Source organism: Euphorbia lathyris, chromosome 8, assembly GCF_963576675.1.
Source record: "Euphorbia lathyris chromosome 8, ddEupLath1.1, whole genome shotgun sequence".
NCBI lineage: Eukaryota > Viridiplantae > Streptophyta > Magnoliopsida > Malpighiales > Euphorbiaceae > Euphorbia > Euphorbia lathyris.
Genome location: NC_088917.1, coordinates 72,425,666 through 72,442,755, shown reverse-complemented (window position 1 = coordinate 72,442,755; position 17,090 = coordinate 72,425,666). Strand labels below are relative to the sequence as shown.

Below are 17,090 nucleotides of genomic sequence, written 5' to 3'. Positions count from 1 at the left end.
GTTGACTGTAAGGAGATTGATGGGGTAAAGAATTATCGTATTCTGCATCTTATAAATTTAGTCCAACCTTATAAAAAAAGAAATTTCTCCATGCACATTATTCTATATAATTAAAAGAGAACAGCTCAATTGATCCAAATTTCAATTGCAAAATGGCTTTTGACAGTTTTGTCCTCAAACATTTAAAATGATCACAACCGATCCTCTCAAAACGACCTAGGATTACATTGAGGTTTACATCTCACATCCTTTTCTCTATATCAGTCCATGGCCACTGAACTTTACCCATTTAATATTATTGTCACTGAACTTTACTCATTTAATATTATGGCCATTGAACTTCAATTCTTAACAGTATGACCACTAAACTTTATATTTTTTTAACATCGGTGGCCACTCAACACCTCAAAACGACCGTTGACGGCCTAAAAATAAAAAATCCAAATCGTTAGTGATCTTCTAAGGAACTTTAATTCTTGAAATTTTTTGTTTTGAGGTCATTTAGGTGTAGTTTGGTTAAGAGAGAGTGCATTTTTAAAGAGAGAAATCTAAAAAAAATGATTTTGGAAAATAAAAAATGTGGTTTCATGGTAAATATTGTTCTGAACAATTTTAATTATTGAATATTTTCATTTTGGGGTTGTTAACGGTCACTTTGAGGAGTTGGTTAAAATTGAGTGGCCAACAGTATAAAAAAGTGTGAAGTTCAGTGACAATACCATTAAGAATTAACATGATGATAACTTCTGCAACTATTATATTTAGCCATCATGTGTCTTAATTTTGTAACATGATAGTATTCCTATATAATTCTTTAAATTATGTTATTGTATTTTTTTATTCCTCTTATTAATTTTGTTCTAAATGTAAATTATCTCTTTTAAATACCCGAAGCAACGCGAGGGAATCGTCCTAGTAAAAATTTAAAATAAAACTACATAAAAATCTAATTCTATTGCAAAAAAATGAAAATTAATTTTTACACATATAATGCCGATAAGTATATAACTATTTATTTAAAATAGAAGAGCTATCGATGGTTTATGATCTACTGATTGATGGCAATAGTGTTCTTCGAGATTGAATATTCTGATGATTTTACAAAATGGCTTCATTTTCAATACTGTTAAAAGTAATATTCTCAATGTAACACATCAATGAATCACTCATATAAGTATCTCTCTTTTGGTTGGGTAAATTTGTCTTGACAATATTCGTTGCAGAAAAACATCATTCAACAGTAGTTGTTGCAACAAGAATTACCAATGCCAACTCTATAAGTTGATACACTAAACGGTAAAAAACGTGATATTGTTTCTCCACTATCTTTTTAGCAAGCTCGACAATAGCATGAATATTATAAAAGTATTCATTTGTTCACATATTATTAATGCAGAGACTATGTTGATGGTTAAGCTCAACTATCTCATAACTAGAAAAATCTTCTGAATATAACTTAGCAAAATGAAATAGTCTATCACGGTCAAAATGAGCAAATGAATTGGAAATGTTAGGCTCTTCTCCCAATGATCTTAATACTATCTAGGACAATGCAGCTTTACATATTGGGCAAAACAACTATGTCTTTACAGCTTGATAAATATCTATCATGATGCCTAATTAAAAAAAAAAAGTACAGTAAATCATTCGTGACTGTGTTTCTACTCGCGGACTTTGGGAGAGCATTATCCCAGGTAATATATATTCTACTTTCTTTAGCCTCTCCTATGATGATTGGCTAGTGTATAATCTATAGCGTGTGAGGAATCAGATGGCAGATTGTCTTCAGTATGGTCACATGATAGAACTGGCGGTGGAGAAATGTTGTAGGCAACAAGACAGTTGTGTTCGTTTTATATTTGAGAAATGTCAGGAGAACAGAAATGAGTTTTTGTATCTAAATGGTTTAATCAAGAAATCTAAGAATGAGATTCTGATCAAATTACATCCTTCTAATGATGGCTGGGTTAAAATAAATTGTGATAGCACCTGCAAAGGAAATGTAGGTTTTGTTTCAGCAGGTGGCATTCTCCGAAATTCAAAAGGACTTTAGTTAGGTGGTTTCGTGCAAAAATTCAGGATATGCTCCTTGAATTTGGGGCTTATATTTTGAGTTAAAGTTGGCTTGGGATAAAAGCTATATAAGGGTCGTGGTGGAGCTCGACTCTCAAATGATAGTTAACTTTATGGAAGATCCTCTTAGTTACACCACTCGTATTCCTAGATCATGCTTCAATGTCACGACTTTAAAACCAGGACTTAGGATCTGCGTGTTACTCATACGTTCCGGGAATGGAACAAAGCAGTAGATTGGATGATGAATTTCGTGGACTCCTTTAATTTGGACTTTCACGAGTGTGGTGTACCTTCTGCAGGCCTTCAGTTTATTCTGTTCAAAGATCAATGTGGTACTATGCTTCCTAGGATGGTGACGACTTAGCTTCTCGGTGTGTTTTAGTTTTTTTTTTCTTTTTTCTTTTTGTTCTCGGGTGTTTAGCCTTCCCTTGTTAACAAAATAGTTTTATGTTTGAATGTTTAAGGATATCAAATTACTTCAGTTAGAGATTTCGAGTTCGAAATTTAATGTATAAAGTAGTTGTTTATAAAGAGAGCACTCTGAAAATTATGAGTTCGAGACCTAGTGTATGTTGTAAGTTTTAATTAGAACTTTTTACCACTCTAATTAATAGTAGACAATTCGGTTACCTCCATTGTAAAGCTAACTTTAATTAATGCTTGAATTTTTTGATTTTGAGATTATGGACGTGCTTGACATTACTTTTTCCAATCTTAAAAGCAGTTTATCCAGCTAAAAATAACATTTAATAAATATAAAATTGCTTTTGTGAAAAGTAGCTCCCATGACTTATAAAAAAAAGTTGATATTATATTTTCAATATAACCTAATACTATTATATATTTTTATTTTTTTAACTTTTAGAATTTGTATTGTGTTTTTACCAAACACTGATTAATTTTTTTCCCACCAACACTTTATCTCACAGTAGATTCTGTTGGTCACAATAATTTCAAACTAATCCTATTTATATATTATCTGATTAGAAGAGATAAAATTCTTATTCAGAAAGATAAAATTATAATAATTGTGAAATGTGGTTTTAATTTATTTTTTTAGATTTTCTATATTGAAATCATAACTATTATTTTAAGAATCTTTATACTTTGAAAAAAAAATATTAATAAAATACAAAATAATAGAATCTTTATACTTTGAAAAAAATATATATTAATAAAATACAAGTTTTTAAGTACAAGGACCATAAAAACATAAACCAAAGTCCTGTGGACCCTTCCGGTAATTTGCCCTGTTAAATTTTTTACAAAATCACCTGCCAAAATTGTTCCCCATTCCCTCGCATTTGCTATCTTTGCTCCGAATTTTCAGTCCTTTCTCTGGTTTTCAATCACTTCTCCTCTCAACCATAATCCACTCCATCTCCATTTCCGTCAATCTTTACTTTCTCTGATTCCTAATTTTCCAGCGATTTCGATTTATTGTTCATTGATAAATTTTCCCTCAATAAAAAAAAATCTCATCAAACTCCGCCATGGGAGATGATGGGTAGCTTTATCCCTTACCGGAACCCCAGATTTCTCCCATTCCGCCGCTTCCATCAACGCCTCCAACAACAGCTCCATCAACACCTCACCGCTTCTTCTACCGCCGTCGGCGATGCTAACCCTCTCCACATTCTATGGCAGTACCAAATCCTCGATCCAGACAGTGATATCGTTACGTATTGGAATTACGTCTTCCTCATTACCTCCATTATTGCTCTTTTCATCGATCCTCTGTTCTTCTTCCTTCCGTACACGAATTCCGATGGCGTTTGTTTGACAAACGACAACCACCTTGTCGTTTTGATCACCTATTTCAGGTCGATTGCTGATGTGTTCTTCGTGCTGCATATATTTTTAAAGTTTCGTACGGCTTTTGTTGCTCCTAGTTCTCGAGTTTTTGGAAGGGGTGAATTGGTCATGGATGCCGGGGAAATTTCCAGGCGGTATCTTAGGTCCGATTTTCTTATTGATTTTGCCGCTGCACTCCCACTTCCTCAGGTATCTTTCAATTTTTCAAATCATTTTATGTGTTGAAGGTGATGGACTTGTGTGTAATAACTTTAAGAAGTAAGGGTCAATTTTATTGTTAAATTTATTGGAAAACTTCAATTTTGTCCTCATAGAAGAAACAATTCAGGCTAAAATTCAAGTTCAATTTTACTATTTTTAAAAGAATTCTGCGCTGAATTTCGTCATTATTTATCAAGGAAGTGTAAAACTGAATTAAAATTTGTATAATGCTTGTAAAATTGAGCTAAATTTTTCACCATGAGAATAAAATTGTACTACAATTAGAATGAAATTAAACTTTTCAATAACTTTAACGTACAAATTTGGCTATTATCTCTAACTTTAAAGGTAAATTACACTCATGACCTTTCAATTTTATGCTTACTTTCTTATGGCCCCTCAATTTCAAAATCTAACTTTATAGCTCCTTAACTTTGTATTTTACTAAAACGTTGATCAAGATATCTAGAAATTGTTATTTGGAAAATTGTAAACTTGTAAACAATTTTAATTTTTAAAATTTTCTATTTTGAGATTGTCACTGTTTTTTTGAAAGTCATAACAACTGGTTCTAAAGTTTAGGAGTCATAATGAAAGAAAAAGCAAAGTTGAGGGGCCATAGGTATAATGTACCCCTAACTTTAAATTCGTTTAACTTATGAACTTGATGGATTCGTGCTAATGAATTCTTCGATCTTAATTTGTTTGATTGGGTCCTGCAACTTATGATAGGTTTGATTGTTTGGGAAGAACTCTCTGATTTAATTCTCAATAAACACATTAGTGACCGAGATGTTTTAACTGTGACAAAAGCCTGAAAATGATTATCTAACAAAAAACATGTAGTTTACACCAAAATTTAATTTAAAATCTCATTTAAGAGTGAGGTTCAGTTGAACCATTGTGAAATTTGGAAATGATTTAGATTAGGAGTGACAATTTCTCACACGACAATACAATTTGCAGAAACAATCTAACTGACATGACACGATTGACACAATTATCATTTTTCTAGCATTTATATCATATATAACCATATTGAACATATACATGTAATAACACGATTTTGACGCAAAACCCAAAATTACCACCGCTAATTTAAATGACACTGTAAGTGATGCTATTTTACATATATAACAGATTGTGATCTGGGTGGTGATTCCAGCAACAAGAGATAGCAGAGCTGATCATGCTAACAACACACTTGCTCTCATGGTTCTTTTTCAATATATACCTAGATTATTTCTCATGTTCCCTCTGCATCAACAAATTGTAAAAAGCACTGGTTTTGTTGCCAAAACTGCCTGGGCTGGAGCTGTCTACAATCTCCTTCTTTTCATGCTTGCAAGTCATGTAAGCATCTTTTTCTTTCCATCTCCTTTAATTAGTTACTAAAAACTATTGATAACAACGTACCTCTGAGCTGTACTTATTTATTATAGGCACTGTAATGACGTTCCATTATATTTAAATAATAAAGTATGAGTAAAAGATAAACTTGTGTCATATTAATTGTAACTATCTGGTTCTGAGGGAGGAAGTGATGTCGGGGTGGAAGGTCTGAGTAGCCCAAGTCCCCCTACTGCCCCGATACTTCCCCAAGCCTTCGACCAGCCAACCAATACCAAGGGGATTTCTCCCTTATAAGCATTCCGTTAGTTCCTACTTCTAGAGAGTATGGCAGAACCCCATCCCACAAGCCCCTTATGTACCAAACCTTGACCCTCTTAGGAGCGTGCACTACGGGTCTCAATGACCCAAGTGTCCATACGGCTATTTTCTATGGAGATATCCGTCTCTCTTTTCCAAGGCCGGATGTCCACCTCCAAGTCCTCAATGGACTAGACAACTTAAGCTAGTGGCAATTCACTAGCCCAGGAGGTGGCGGATATCGCACACCGAAGAGGGGTTGACTGAGGCCATAAATAAAAGAGGGAGCGAATTATATTAGTAAGATATGTTTCCAATTCAAGCTGTGAGCTCAAAGAATGAGATTAGAGCTAAAGTGGATAATAATTTACATACTATTGGTCCGGATTGTTACATGAATAGAGCTAAAAATCATAAATCTATTTTAGTATTTGGATAGGTTTGATATGATTAGGTGTTATAAGTTATTAACAGTTACAAGTTTTGCAGACATTGGGAGCTTCATGGTATTTGCTGTCGTTGGGAAGGCATTTTTACTGCTGGAAAATAGAATGTCTGAAAGAGAACAGGACAGGAATCATAGGTTGTATGGAAAATTATCTAGATTGCAGCAGTTTGGGGCATCCTGATCGTCAATATTGGAGGAATATTACACGTGTTCCGGGTAACTGTAATCCAGGTGATGAAAATATCGAATTTAAGTATGGGATATTTGCTGGTGCTTTCATAAATGGTGTTGCTTCCTCAACTTTCACTGAGAAGTACTTGTATTGCCTTTGGTGGGGTTTGAGAAATTTAAGGTAACCTAACCTCTCTATTAATTACCAATTGCTATGTATCCCTTTTAGTTTTTCAAATATCTACGGTGCAGAACCAAATACTCATGAGTCGATGGACGGAAATTTTACATATTTCTTTTTCGTTTATGCAGCATCAACGACGAATAACTTTGTCAATGATGTTAAATCTGAGAAATTCTGAACAGAATATAATTAACGAGGGAAATTATATATCTAGGACCGAAATTTTCTCTCAGTAATTGTAATTTTTCTTTATTTCTCCCCAGAGTTGGGGGGCTACGAACTCTCATGACCCCCTCTCCCTCCGCCACTGCCTCTGGCTACCGAAATCCACTTGGGAGGGGTGATTACAGGCGGTACTCCACCTAGGTAGAGGGTATCGCAGTACTGCAATTGCACCTCTAGACTCTCTTCCATTGATGTATATAGATTTGGATCCCCTTTTTATTAGCAAATGTAGTCTCATATTATGGTTATAAAGTTTATATTGTTTTTCTTATACTAATATCTTGAATTATACTTTTGTTAAGCTATAATATCTTAATTTATAATGCTTATATATCATATTATTTCATGCTAAAATATTTATTTATTCTGTCGGCAGCTCTTACGCACAAAATTTAGAGACGAGCACATTTTTGGGGGAAAATTTATTCTGCATTATTACATGTATTATTGGTTTGATTCTCTCTGCACAATTGATTGGCAACATGCAGGTATATATGTTACCATACCATATTTTAATTAATTCATATCAATAATAATAAAAAAGAATTAGTACTATAGAATTTTAATTAAGATATGCATCTACAAACAAATAATCTAGTTATTAATTAATATTAATGATATGTTTTTTTATGTCCTTTCTTAAAGACTAATTTACAATCTATGACGGTAAGAGTGGAAGAATGGAGGATAAAGAGAAGAGATACAGAGGAATGGATGCGACATAGACAATTACCTCCAGATTTGCAGGAGCGAGTTCGTAAATTTGTTCAGTATCAATGGCTTGCTACCAGAGGAGTTCATGAAGAATCTATACTACGTTCTCTACCTTTGGATCTTCGACGAGAAATTCAACGACATTTGTGTTTGTCGCTTGTTCGTCGAGTATGTTATCTATCCCTTCTTTCCATTACATTTTTTTTTTTGTCGGTTATCAGTAGCGGAACCAGTCTTGAATTGTTGAGTGCAAAAATAAGCGCAGCCTATATGGCCTAAGTCCCAGGCTAAAACATAGTTATTAAAGGCACATTGCGTACCATTTTTAAAAAATCAAGCCCATTACCTAAAGGACTATCTACTTTTTCATCTTCCGGGATTGCAAATTGCACCCCAGCAAATGAAACTACATAATTGAGGTAAGATTGGGGTGATTCTCGGCAGCTGAGAGTGCGATATATGTACCCCATTGCCCTCTCTGTCTCCGTCTATGTCGGTTATGGTTAAATTTTTCGGACATCTTTCATGAAGCAATGTACTCCATTCGTATATGGCCTAAGTCACAGGCTAACACGAACAGTATCCTTTTAGCCTGGGGGCTGTTTTTCTGCTTTACCCCGACAAACATATAGTTATTAAAGGCACATGGCGTACTAAGACGCAAGGTCTGTTTAGAGCAGTTCTAACAAATAGTCAAATACTAAATTATGTCAATCATCCATATCTGTAATCATAAAATGCCTGAAAGGCCTGTTTAGAGCAGTTCTAACAAATAGTCAAATACTAAATTATGTCAATCATCCATATCTGTAATCATAAAATGCGTGAAAGGCCCAAGATTAAAACATCCTATATAGTGTAGCTTCTAAATTTGTGTCTGGACGCATCTCTGGCAAGGTGCCAGGCTAAGAAAGGCGCACTCAGACACATCTCTTGAACAGAGAACTTCTTTTGGCTTCTTAGACAACATGTCTGTAGCCTAGCGCTATTGAGTCTCAGGCGTGCCTTTGATAACTATGGACGAAAAACAACACCATTTTAAAAAAATTAAGTCCATTACCTAAAGGACTATCTACTTTTTCTTCTGCCGGGAGTACAAATTGCATCCCAGCAAATGAAACTACAAAATTGAGGTAAGATTGCGACGAACGTGCCCCCATTGCCCCCTCTGTCTCCGTCTATGTCGGTTATGGTTAAATTTTCCCGACATTTTACACGAAGCAATGTACTCCATTCGTATTTGCAAAGATGTTTGTTTAAGGTTTATAACTTGTAAATCCATTTATTGTTGATAGTTTTGTGATTTCTTCCACAGGTACCATTTTTCTCACAAATGGACGACCAACTACTAGACGCGATATGCGAACGCCTCGCCTCATCATTAAGCACGGAAGGCACATTCATATTCCGAGAAGACGAGCCAGTAAACGAGATGCTATTCGTAATCCGAGGCCAACTCGAGAGCTCAACGACCAACGGAGGCCGTTCAGGCTTCTTCAACTCCATCACACTCCGCCCAGGCGATTTCTGCGGCGAAGAGCTACTAACATGGGCACTAATGCCAAACCCCAGCGCGAATCTACCTTCCTCAACCCGAACAGTCCGCGCTCTTTCAGAAGTCGAAGCATTCGCACTCCAAGCCGACGATCTCATATTCGTTGCACAACAATTCAAGAGACTTCAAAGCAAGAAACTCCAACATGCTTTCAGGTACTATTCTCATCAATGGAGAACATGGGGGGCTTGTTTGATTCAATCTAGTTGGAGAAGGTATCAAAAGAGGAGAATGGCTAGAGAATTAGCTTCACAAGAGGAAGATTATTATAATAATTATAATTATTATGAGCAAAATGAGCAAGAAAATCTTTTACCAAAGAACAGTAGTTCCCAACATCTTGGAACTATGTTGTCTTCCAAATTTGGTGGAAAGAGTAGTGATGTGGGTGATGCTAATGCTGATGCTGCAGCTTCTGCTACTACACCCGAGTTGATTAAACCTGATGAACCTGATTTCTATACTAAGGATGTTTAGATTGTAATTAAGATTAAAAAGAAGAAAAGAAGAGAAGAGAGATGATGATAATGTAAAAATAGTTAGGAACTTTTGTATAGTGTAAATTTGTAGATTAGAATTCATCTAATTAATTGATTTAAAAACAAAAATCAATTTAAAATTTAAAATTTCTAATAGTCATGTGTGAAAAAAATCTATATTCATCTTTTTATACTGATATTTTATGCATTTCAAACTCATTTTTGGGTTGGACAAAAAAAAAAAAAAAAAACAGATAACATAACAGATGCTAAGAGGGTGTTTGGTAGCTACTTTTCATACTCCTGTTTGTCTTTTCATTTTAAAATAGAGAGTTTTAGGTTTTTGGTTAGAGTCCTCATGTATGTTTGCCTTTTACATCTGAAAAGCTGTTTTTTTTATAAAAACACAGTTTTTTTCAACAGCAAACTGTAGGTAAAACAAATGGACACTAAGGCTTGCTGGTTGCTGTTACTATTTGCCCGATTGCTTTTGGAAAAATTTGTTTTTCCAAAAAGCAGAGATTCTCTGCTTTTGTAAAAAGCTATTTTTCAGCAGTAAAAAACAAACAAGAAGAGTCTAACCAAACACCTAAAACGCTACTTTTTAAAGTGAAAAGGCAAAAAGGAGGTAACCAAACACTCCTAAATTGCTTTAAATATCTGCTGGAATGCAGTTATATAATTTTCTGCTATTTTAACTATAAGGTTTTTGGATTTAATTCAATTGATGAATCAGATCAGCCTTATTGGTTCAAATATAGAGTGCAACAGATGTATTATCCTAAAATTATAGGCATCATGGTAAATGATGAAATTCTGCATTTTGAGGAAATTAATAGCATGGGTTTTTTTTTTCTTTAAAAAGAATAAGATAAATAATTTATTAATTTCCATATTTATATCTAACATATTTGTTTGATTCTATTTTTTTAATATATTGTTTGTTATTTAATTTTTTAATAATTAGTCTTATAAAATGATTAAATTATTTAATAATTTAAATATTTAAGGAGTTAATTATTTTTGGAAAGGAATTAAATTGTTAAATATAACAAACAATGTATTACATTAAAAAATGTAATAACCAATGAATTATTTATAAGAAAATAACATGGTAGTTTATGGACCCAAGTCCAACCTTTATTGATGAAGATTCAGACAAATCTTCACAAAGGAACTAAAAACATGACATGTGGATGAAAGTGATTTTGTAAGCAAATCCACATTTTTCAGTTGGAATCATGTTATGTTTCTCTATGACAATGAGGGCATGCCATATTCTTTCAAAGATTATTTTTTTTAAAGGCTGATAACATCTAGTTTTGCTATATTTACTGCTTCTAAATTACTTATCACTATTTTCATTTGGACAATTTTGTCCTTTTGTATAAAATTTTTGCAAAATTAAAAAAATAAATTGAGAGAAAATTTTAAAATTTGGCCTAAACGGATGACGCGTTCCCCCCGACCCATGGTGGGAACGGATGGCGCATTCGCCCCCACCATGGGTCGGGGGAATGCGCCATCCGTTCCCGCCATGGGTCGGGCGGATGCGGCATCTGCCCCTACCATGGGCCGGAAGGAACGCGCCATCCGTTTAGGCCAAATTTTAAAAAATACAAAATTCTTCAATTTTTAGTGACGAAAAATACTAAATCGTCTCATGTATTGTTTTCATGAGTTCTTTGATAAAAAAAATGTAAATTTTAATGTTTTCAACTCGTAATCATCCATTTTCAGGGTTCGGGTTGTCACACATCAATTATTTTCATAATTTCAATTATTGTTGTTCGGGTTTATGATTTTGGAGAAAGAATTTTCAGTTTTTGATCAAAATTATAAAAAGGGTAAAAAAAGGACGGTGATAAGTAATTTGGGGGTGGTATTTAGCAGCTCACTTTATTAAATCTAACTTCTAAAAATACAACTTCATCTATTTGAGAGGTAATTTTTTCTCTTCTCTTACCTTTCAATATATTATAAGAAATGTTGCAGGTTTGAGAAGTCGAATAGATGAACATCGAGCGTTAATATTATGATTTTTGTATTTAGTTGTTATAGAATAAGTAAGTTTAGAGAATTGGTGAGACACTTACAAAGTTTAGGAAACTATTCTATTTTTATGGACAAATTCACATAAATGGTAATATAAAATAAGCAAGTTCATAGAACTGGTGAGACATGGATAAAGTTCAATAAACCAATATACTTTTATAAATAAGTGCAGAAAGCTAGTGATGTATTAAACCTTTTTAAAAAATTCAACTTGTTTATTTGGTAATAATTTTGATAGATAAATTCAAAATGTTGGTTATATGAAACACGTGTAAAATTTAGGAAATTATTACGTACAAATTCAAGGAGTTGAACGTGTCTTAGGTTTTTTTTCAACATACCTTTATTTTGTATGAAAGAGGTAATTTATTAAAAGGTTAAGGTGCAAAAATACTTCTAACGTTTTGGGTCAGGAGCAATTTTCCCTTAATATCTAAAATGGTGCAATTTTACCCCTAACGTTGGAAGCCAAGAGCAATTTTACCCCTAACATTGATAAATTGGATCAATTTCAGACAGTACAGATATTTTTGTTCATTATTCTGCACCAATTGCATAACAATTCGTTCTAAAAAAAGAATTTCATGTTTTTTATAATTTAATAATAGAATTTGAGATTAATATTTATAAATTCGGTGGATTTTTTGAATTTTTTTTGTCTAATCTGTACAAAAAGATAGTATATTTTTTATTTTTTTATTTTTTTCACATCCCAATAACTGTTGATAAAATGACACACGTATGAAGTGTAGATAACAAGATTCATGACCGAAAAGACAGTTTGATGGATTATTTCTTAAATTGACCCAATTTATTAATATTAGAGGTAAAATTGCTCTTAACTTTCAATATTAGAAGTAAAATTGTACTATTTTAGACGTTAAAAGTAAAATTGCTCCTGGCCCAAAACGTACCCCTAACCCTTTATTAAAAGGATGAATGGCCGAATTGGTCATGGAAGGACCAAAACAATGATAAACCTTAACAAATTATTGGGTTAAGGCTAATAAAATAAATAAAAATAAAGAAAGATAATCCTGCTGCCACGCCACCTGAAACGTGTAAGTTACTGGGTCCCTATTTTTCCGGCCTTTCGCATGTTGCGCAGGTGTTATACTGTGTTACTATTTTTGTAGGAGTTTCCATATTTTCTTTGAAATAGTTTCTATATTTTTATACACCTACAATCAGGGGTGCACACAATAATCCGAAAAACCGAAAAACCAAATCGAAACTGAACCGAAAATAAAGTTAATCGAAACCGATGGACTAGTGTACGGTTTTTAATTTTAAAAATAGTGGTTAATAATTACGGTTACGGTTTTTATGTTCCAAAAACCACGGTTAACCGAAACCGACCGAATTCAATTAAATATATAAAAAATATAATATATAGTTTCATCAATTATATTAATAATATTAATCAACTCCACTTCACCAATTATATTATGCAATTCCTCAATTATCAATTTATTATTATGTTATTTTAGTTATACTAACTAAGTTACACAATTTTATATAAAAAAAAACTAAGTTACAAATTATCAATTGTAAGCTTTTTATAGCTAATCATTGATCTTTTATTATTTGAAGTTTACTGTTTTGAAATAGAAAATTCTACTTGTGTCTCTACTCTTTTTATTATAACTCACCCTTCAAGTATCAAAAATATTTTTTTTTTATTCCAACCCGAGAAACAACTTCTCCAGATTAATTGGGGTAAATAATTTCAATAACAATAACCCAAATATATGAATACTAATATATAATTTTAGCAAAGTCTCTTCTAAGTTCCATTAAATTAATCACGGTCATACTTACTAAAAAAATCACTATCATATTCTTTGTATTAACTCATTATATTTATTTGCATTTCTTATCTTCAAATGCCTAAGTATTTAAATTGATGAAAATTTATGAGCTATTTTGAAACATTAAACTTTGATTTGATTAGTAGTGAATGTTACAAACTTTATAATACTTTAGTTAATTTTATTTGGCACTAAACTTTCATTTCAATTCTTTTATTATTTTTTATGTTTATTTACTAATGGTTAGAAACCGAAATAAAAGGTTAACCGAGCGAATAATTGGTTAACCGATTAGTGGTTAACCGAATTTAATGGACTAGTGTATGGTTAGTATATTTAAAAAACCGATGAAATGGTTAACCGACCGAATTAACCTTAATGGACTGGTTAACCGACCACATGCACCCCTAAAATCAAGCATATAAAGTTAAAGATACTAAAATAAATTTTTGTGTAATTATATAGTTAATGATAAAATTATACTAAAATAAATTTTTTTGGTTTCATGGATAGGTGAGGGATGACCTCAAGCAAAACACAAACTAACAACAAACCAAGCATATAAAGTTAAAGATACTAAAATCAATAGTTACATTGTATTCGTGAAGACTCGATGACAATAGTTTTGCTTTATTTATCATTCAGACTGCTGCACGGATCCTTTTCCTATAAATGTGATTTAAATTTAGCTCCCATTTCTTACCCAGTAGCTCTCGGGGTTACAAAATGAGCTAGTAACACGAATGATTCGGTGAATCTTCAGACACTAACCTGATAACCACCTTTGAATCTAACTCCACTTTCATCTCCTTAAACCTTTTCTTTTCCAAACTAACTCCAGGTCAAAGAATATGCCCCAAAGCTCTGCAAGAACAGACGAACAAACGCAAGGTTGACTGCAAAACCACCTAGCCACACTCTCCACGTACTCCGCGGACACCACCAGCTGATGTGTGCCCTGCTTTCCCTTACTGGCCCCATCACATAACCCAGCACGTATCTGGAAGTTCCCAAGTAACTAAAATCTCCGTCAAGAGCCTAGGGATAGATACCGTAGACGACAAGAAAGCTCTCACTGAATTAGCAACTTGCACCCAAATAAACCCAATTTTATCAAAAGTAGGGGCATTCGAACACATCCACCGTCATAACCACCAAATTGCTGTGGTAAATGTTGAAACACCTTTCCACATAAATTTTGATTTGACAAAATTGTTTAAGTATAATTAAAATACATATTCTAAACACACTAAGTTTAAATGCTTTGATTTATTCTACTAATGTGTTTGTTCAATGTTGAGTTAAAACTGTTTATAAGACACAAGAATTAAAAGGCCCAAGCTCAATACGGAAGTCAAGGCCCAAGTCAAAAAACTCAGTACAACTCGGCCCGCGTTTGTCAAGACGTTGCCGTTTTGAACAAAACGCAACTCAGCAAAAGAAGGATCTAGAAGACCTTCGGGAACAACTTCAAGATGAAGATGCTGAGTAGATTCGACAAACGTACAAGACAGCAGCTGGCCAAGGAAAACTTCCAGACAAAGTATTTCCCCTTCGGGTAAAGTTCAGACGACACAGTATGCTGTCCAGTTGACTTTACCATAAAAGGAGAGACAGTCTGCTGAGCTGACCGAGGACAGAAGATACACAATTCTGATTGGCCGAGAGCTCTGAACAAGTCAGGATGACAACGACAGGTAGCCGTTTCCCTCCAACGGTTATTTCGAAATTCGAAATGACCGATGCCCGGACGTCTCTATAAATAGTGCCATCAGAAGCTTCACTCAACACAGAACTTGATCAAGCCATTACGCTGACCAAATTTCTACACAAGTTCTGCAAGCAAAGAAGCAAAGCAAATCTTACACTACAATTCATACATTTGTGTAAAAGTCTAGAGTGATTGTTTCAATCGTCTAAAGTGTCTTAGCAAATCTTTGTATAGGACAAAACACTTATCATTTCTAGAGATAGAAAGGAGAGACTGAGTACTCGGTTTTAGTACTCAGCGAGAGATTAGGATTGAGTAGAGGTATAGAGGAAGGTACTCTTGTCGTACTCTTGTCATACTCAGTTGCTAAGATTGTAAAAGGTTTGAGGCTCTACCTTTAAAGAGCTCAGTAGAGGATTCGAAATCTCGGAACGTGTTCCGGGGACAGGACGTAGGCTTAGAAGAAGCCGGACCTGGATAAATCTGCTGAGTGAAGTATTTCTTACCTTTAACTCCTTATATATATTGTTTGCTTAAAATAACCAAAAACTGACCAAGTAAAGAGGTCAAGTAGAGTTGTGCGCGTTGAACATCTGAGCTCAGGAATAGACTCTAAGTGCTATCTCCTGACTCAAGCTAAGAAAATGACCTAGTCACCAGTTGACTAAGCCAGTATCTTGCTGTTTACTCAGCGTCGCTGTTAAAACCTTTTTCCTTAGAAAAAGAAGTCTGCCCTAATTGCAAAAAAGTTTAAATAGTTCCTAACCCCCCATTGGAACTATACTTGCAACCTTACAAGGGACCAATAAGTGGTATCAGAGCTTAAAAGCTCACTGTAAAAGGTCTAACAACCTTGAGCTGATCCCTACCATGGGCGAAAACAGCACTCGGTTTCTCACTGGAAACCAAACAACTCAGATATTGCCTGAGGGGCTGTCCATTACTAGGCCTCCCCTATTCTTCGGGTCAAACTATATCTTCTGGAAGAATAGGATGAAAAATTTCATTCAGGCTACAAACATGAGTGCCTGGCTATCTATAGTCCAAGGCCCATTTGTACCTGTCGAAGTTGTGGCTGGCCAAACAGTTGTAAAAGCTGAGGCCAAATGGACAGAGGATGATCTTAAGAAGCTCCAAAACCATGCTTCGGCTATCAATATGCTTCACTGTGCGCTCGATGCTGCAGAATATAATAAAATCTCAGGTTGTGAGTCGGCACAAGAGATCTGGAAAAAGCTGGAAGTCACCTACGAGGGAACCAATAAAGTAAAGGAGTCCAAGGTGAATCAGCAGATGAGACTGTACGAGCTGTTCGAGATGAACAATGATGAGGGCATTTCAGACATGAATTCAAGGTTTACCAACATCATTAATGAGCTCAAGAGACTTGAAAATCTTCACTGAGGAAGAACAAGTCAAAAAGATACTCAGGAGTCTTCCTAAAGATTGGCAAACAAAGAAGACAGCAGTTGAGGAAGCTCAGGATTTAACCACCTACAAATATGACGAACTCATCGGTTCATTGCTGACCCATGAGATATCTATGAAAAACTTCGAGGTGAAGGAAAAATCTGAAGACAAGAAGTAGAAATCCCTTGTCATGAAAGCTGACTCCACTGACGGGAGCTCAACTGATGATGGGGAGATGGCTATGTTCACAAGGAAGATGAAAAGGCTATTCAGGAAAATGACAAATACTCTAAGAAGCCTTACAGAAAGTTTGATAAGTATAAAGTTGACTCAAGCGACAGCAAATACAAAAAGGACAGCTCAAAGCCCATTACATGCTTTGAGTGCCATCAAACCGGCCATATTAAGTCAAGCTGCCCCACACTGAGGAAGGACAAGAAGAGTGGAAAAAAGGCAATGGTGGCTACATGGAGTGACAGTGATGAGTCTTTATCCACAGAAACTGAGGCCACCGAGTCAGCGAAGATATGCTTCATGGTTGACGAACTTGCTGAGCCATGCGTCTCTGAGCATGCTGACCTATCC

The 17,090-nt window shown here is 34.5% G+C and overlaps 1 protein-coding gene across 1 annotated transcript; it reads left to right on the top strand.

Moving 5' to 3' along the window:
* The first annotated feature begins 3,372 nt into the window (after positions 1-3,372).
* On the top strand, positions 3,373-9,593 carry LOC136204246 (cyclic nucleotide-gated ion channel 18-like). Its single transcript, XM_065995467.1, has 6 exons — positions 3,373-4,080; positions 5,233-5,445; positions 6,232-6,542; positions 7,147-7,258; positions 7,416-7,652; positions 8,800-9,593. Exons 1-6 carry the CDS (start codon positions 3,577-3,579, stop codon positions 9,514-9,516), a joined length of 2,094 nt encoding a protein of 697 aa, XP_065851539.1. The 5' UTR covers positions 3,373-3,576; the 3' UTR covers positions 9,517-9,593.
* The last annotated feature ends 7,497 nt before the right edge of the window (positions 9,594-17,090 follow it).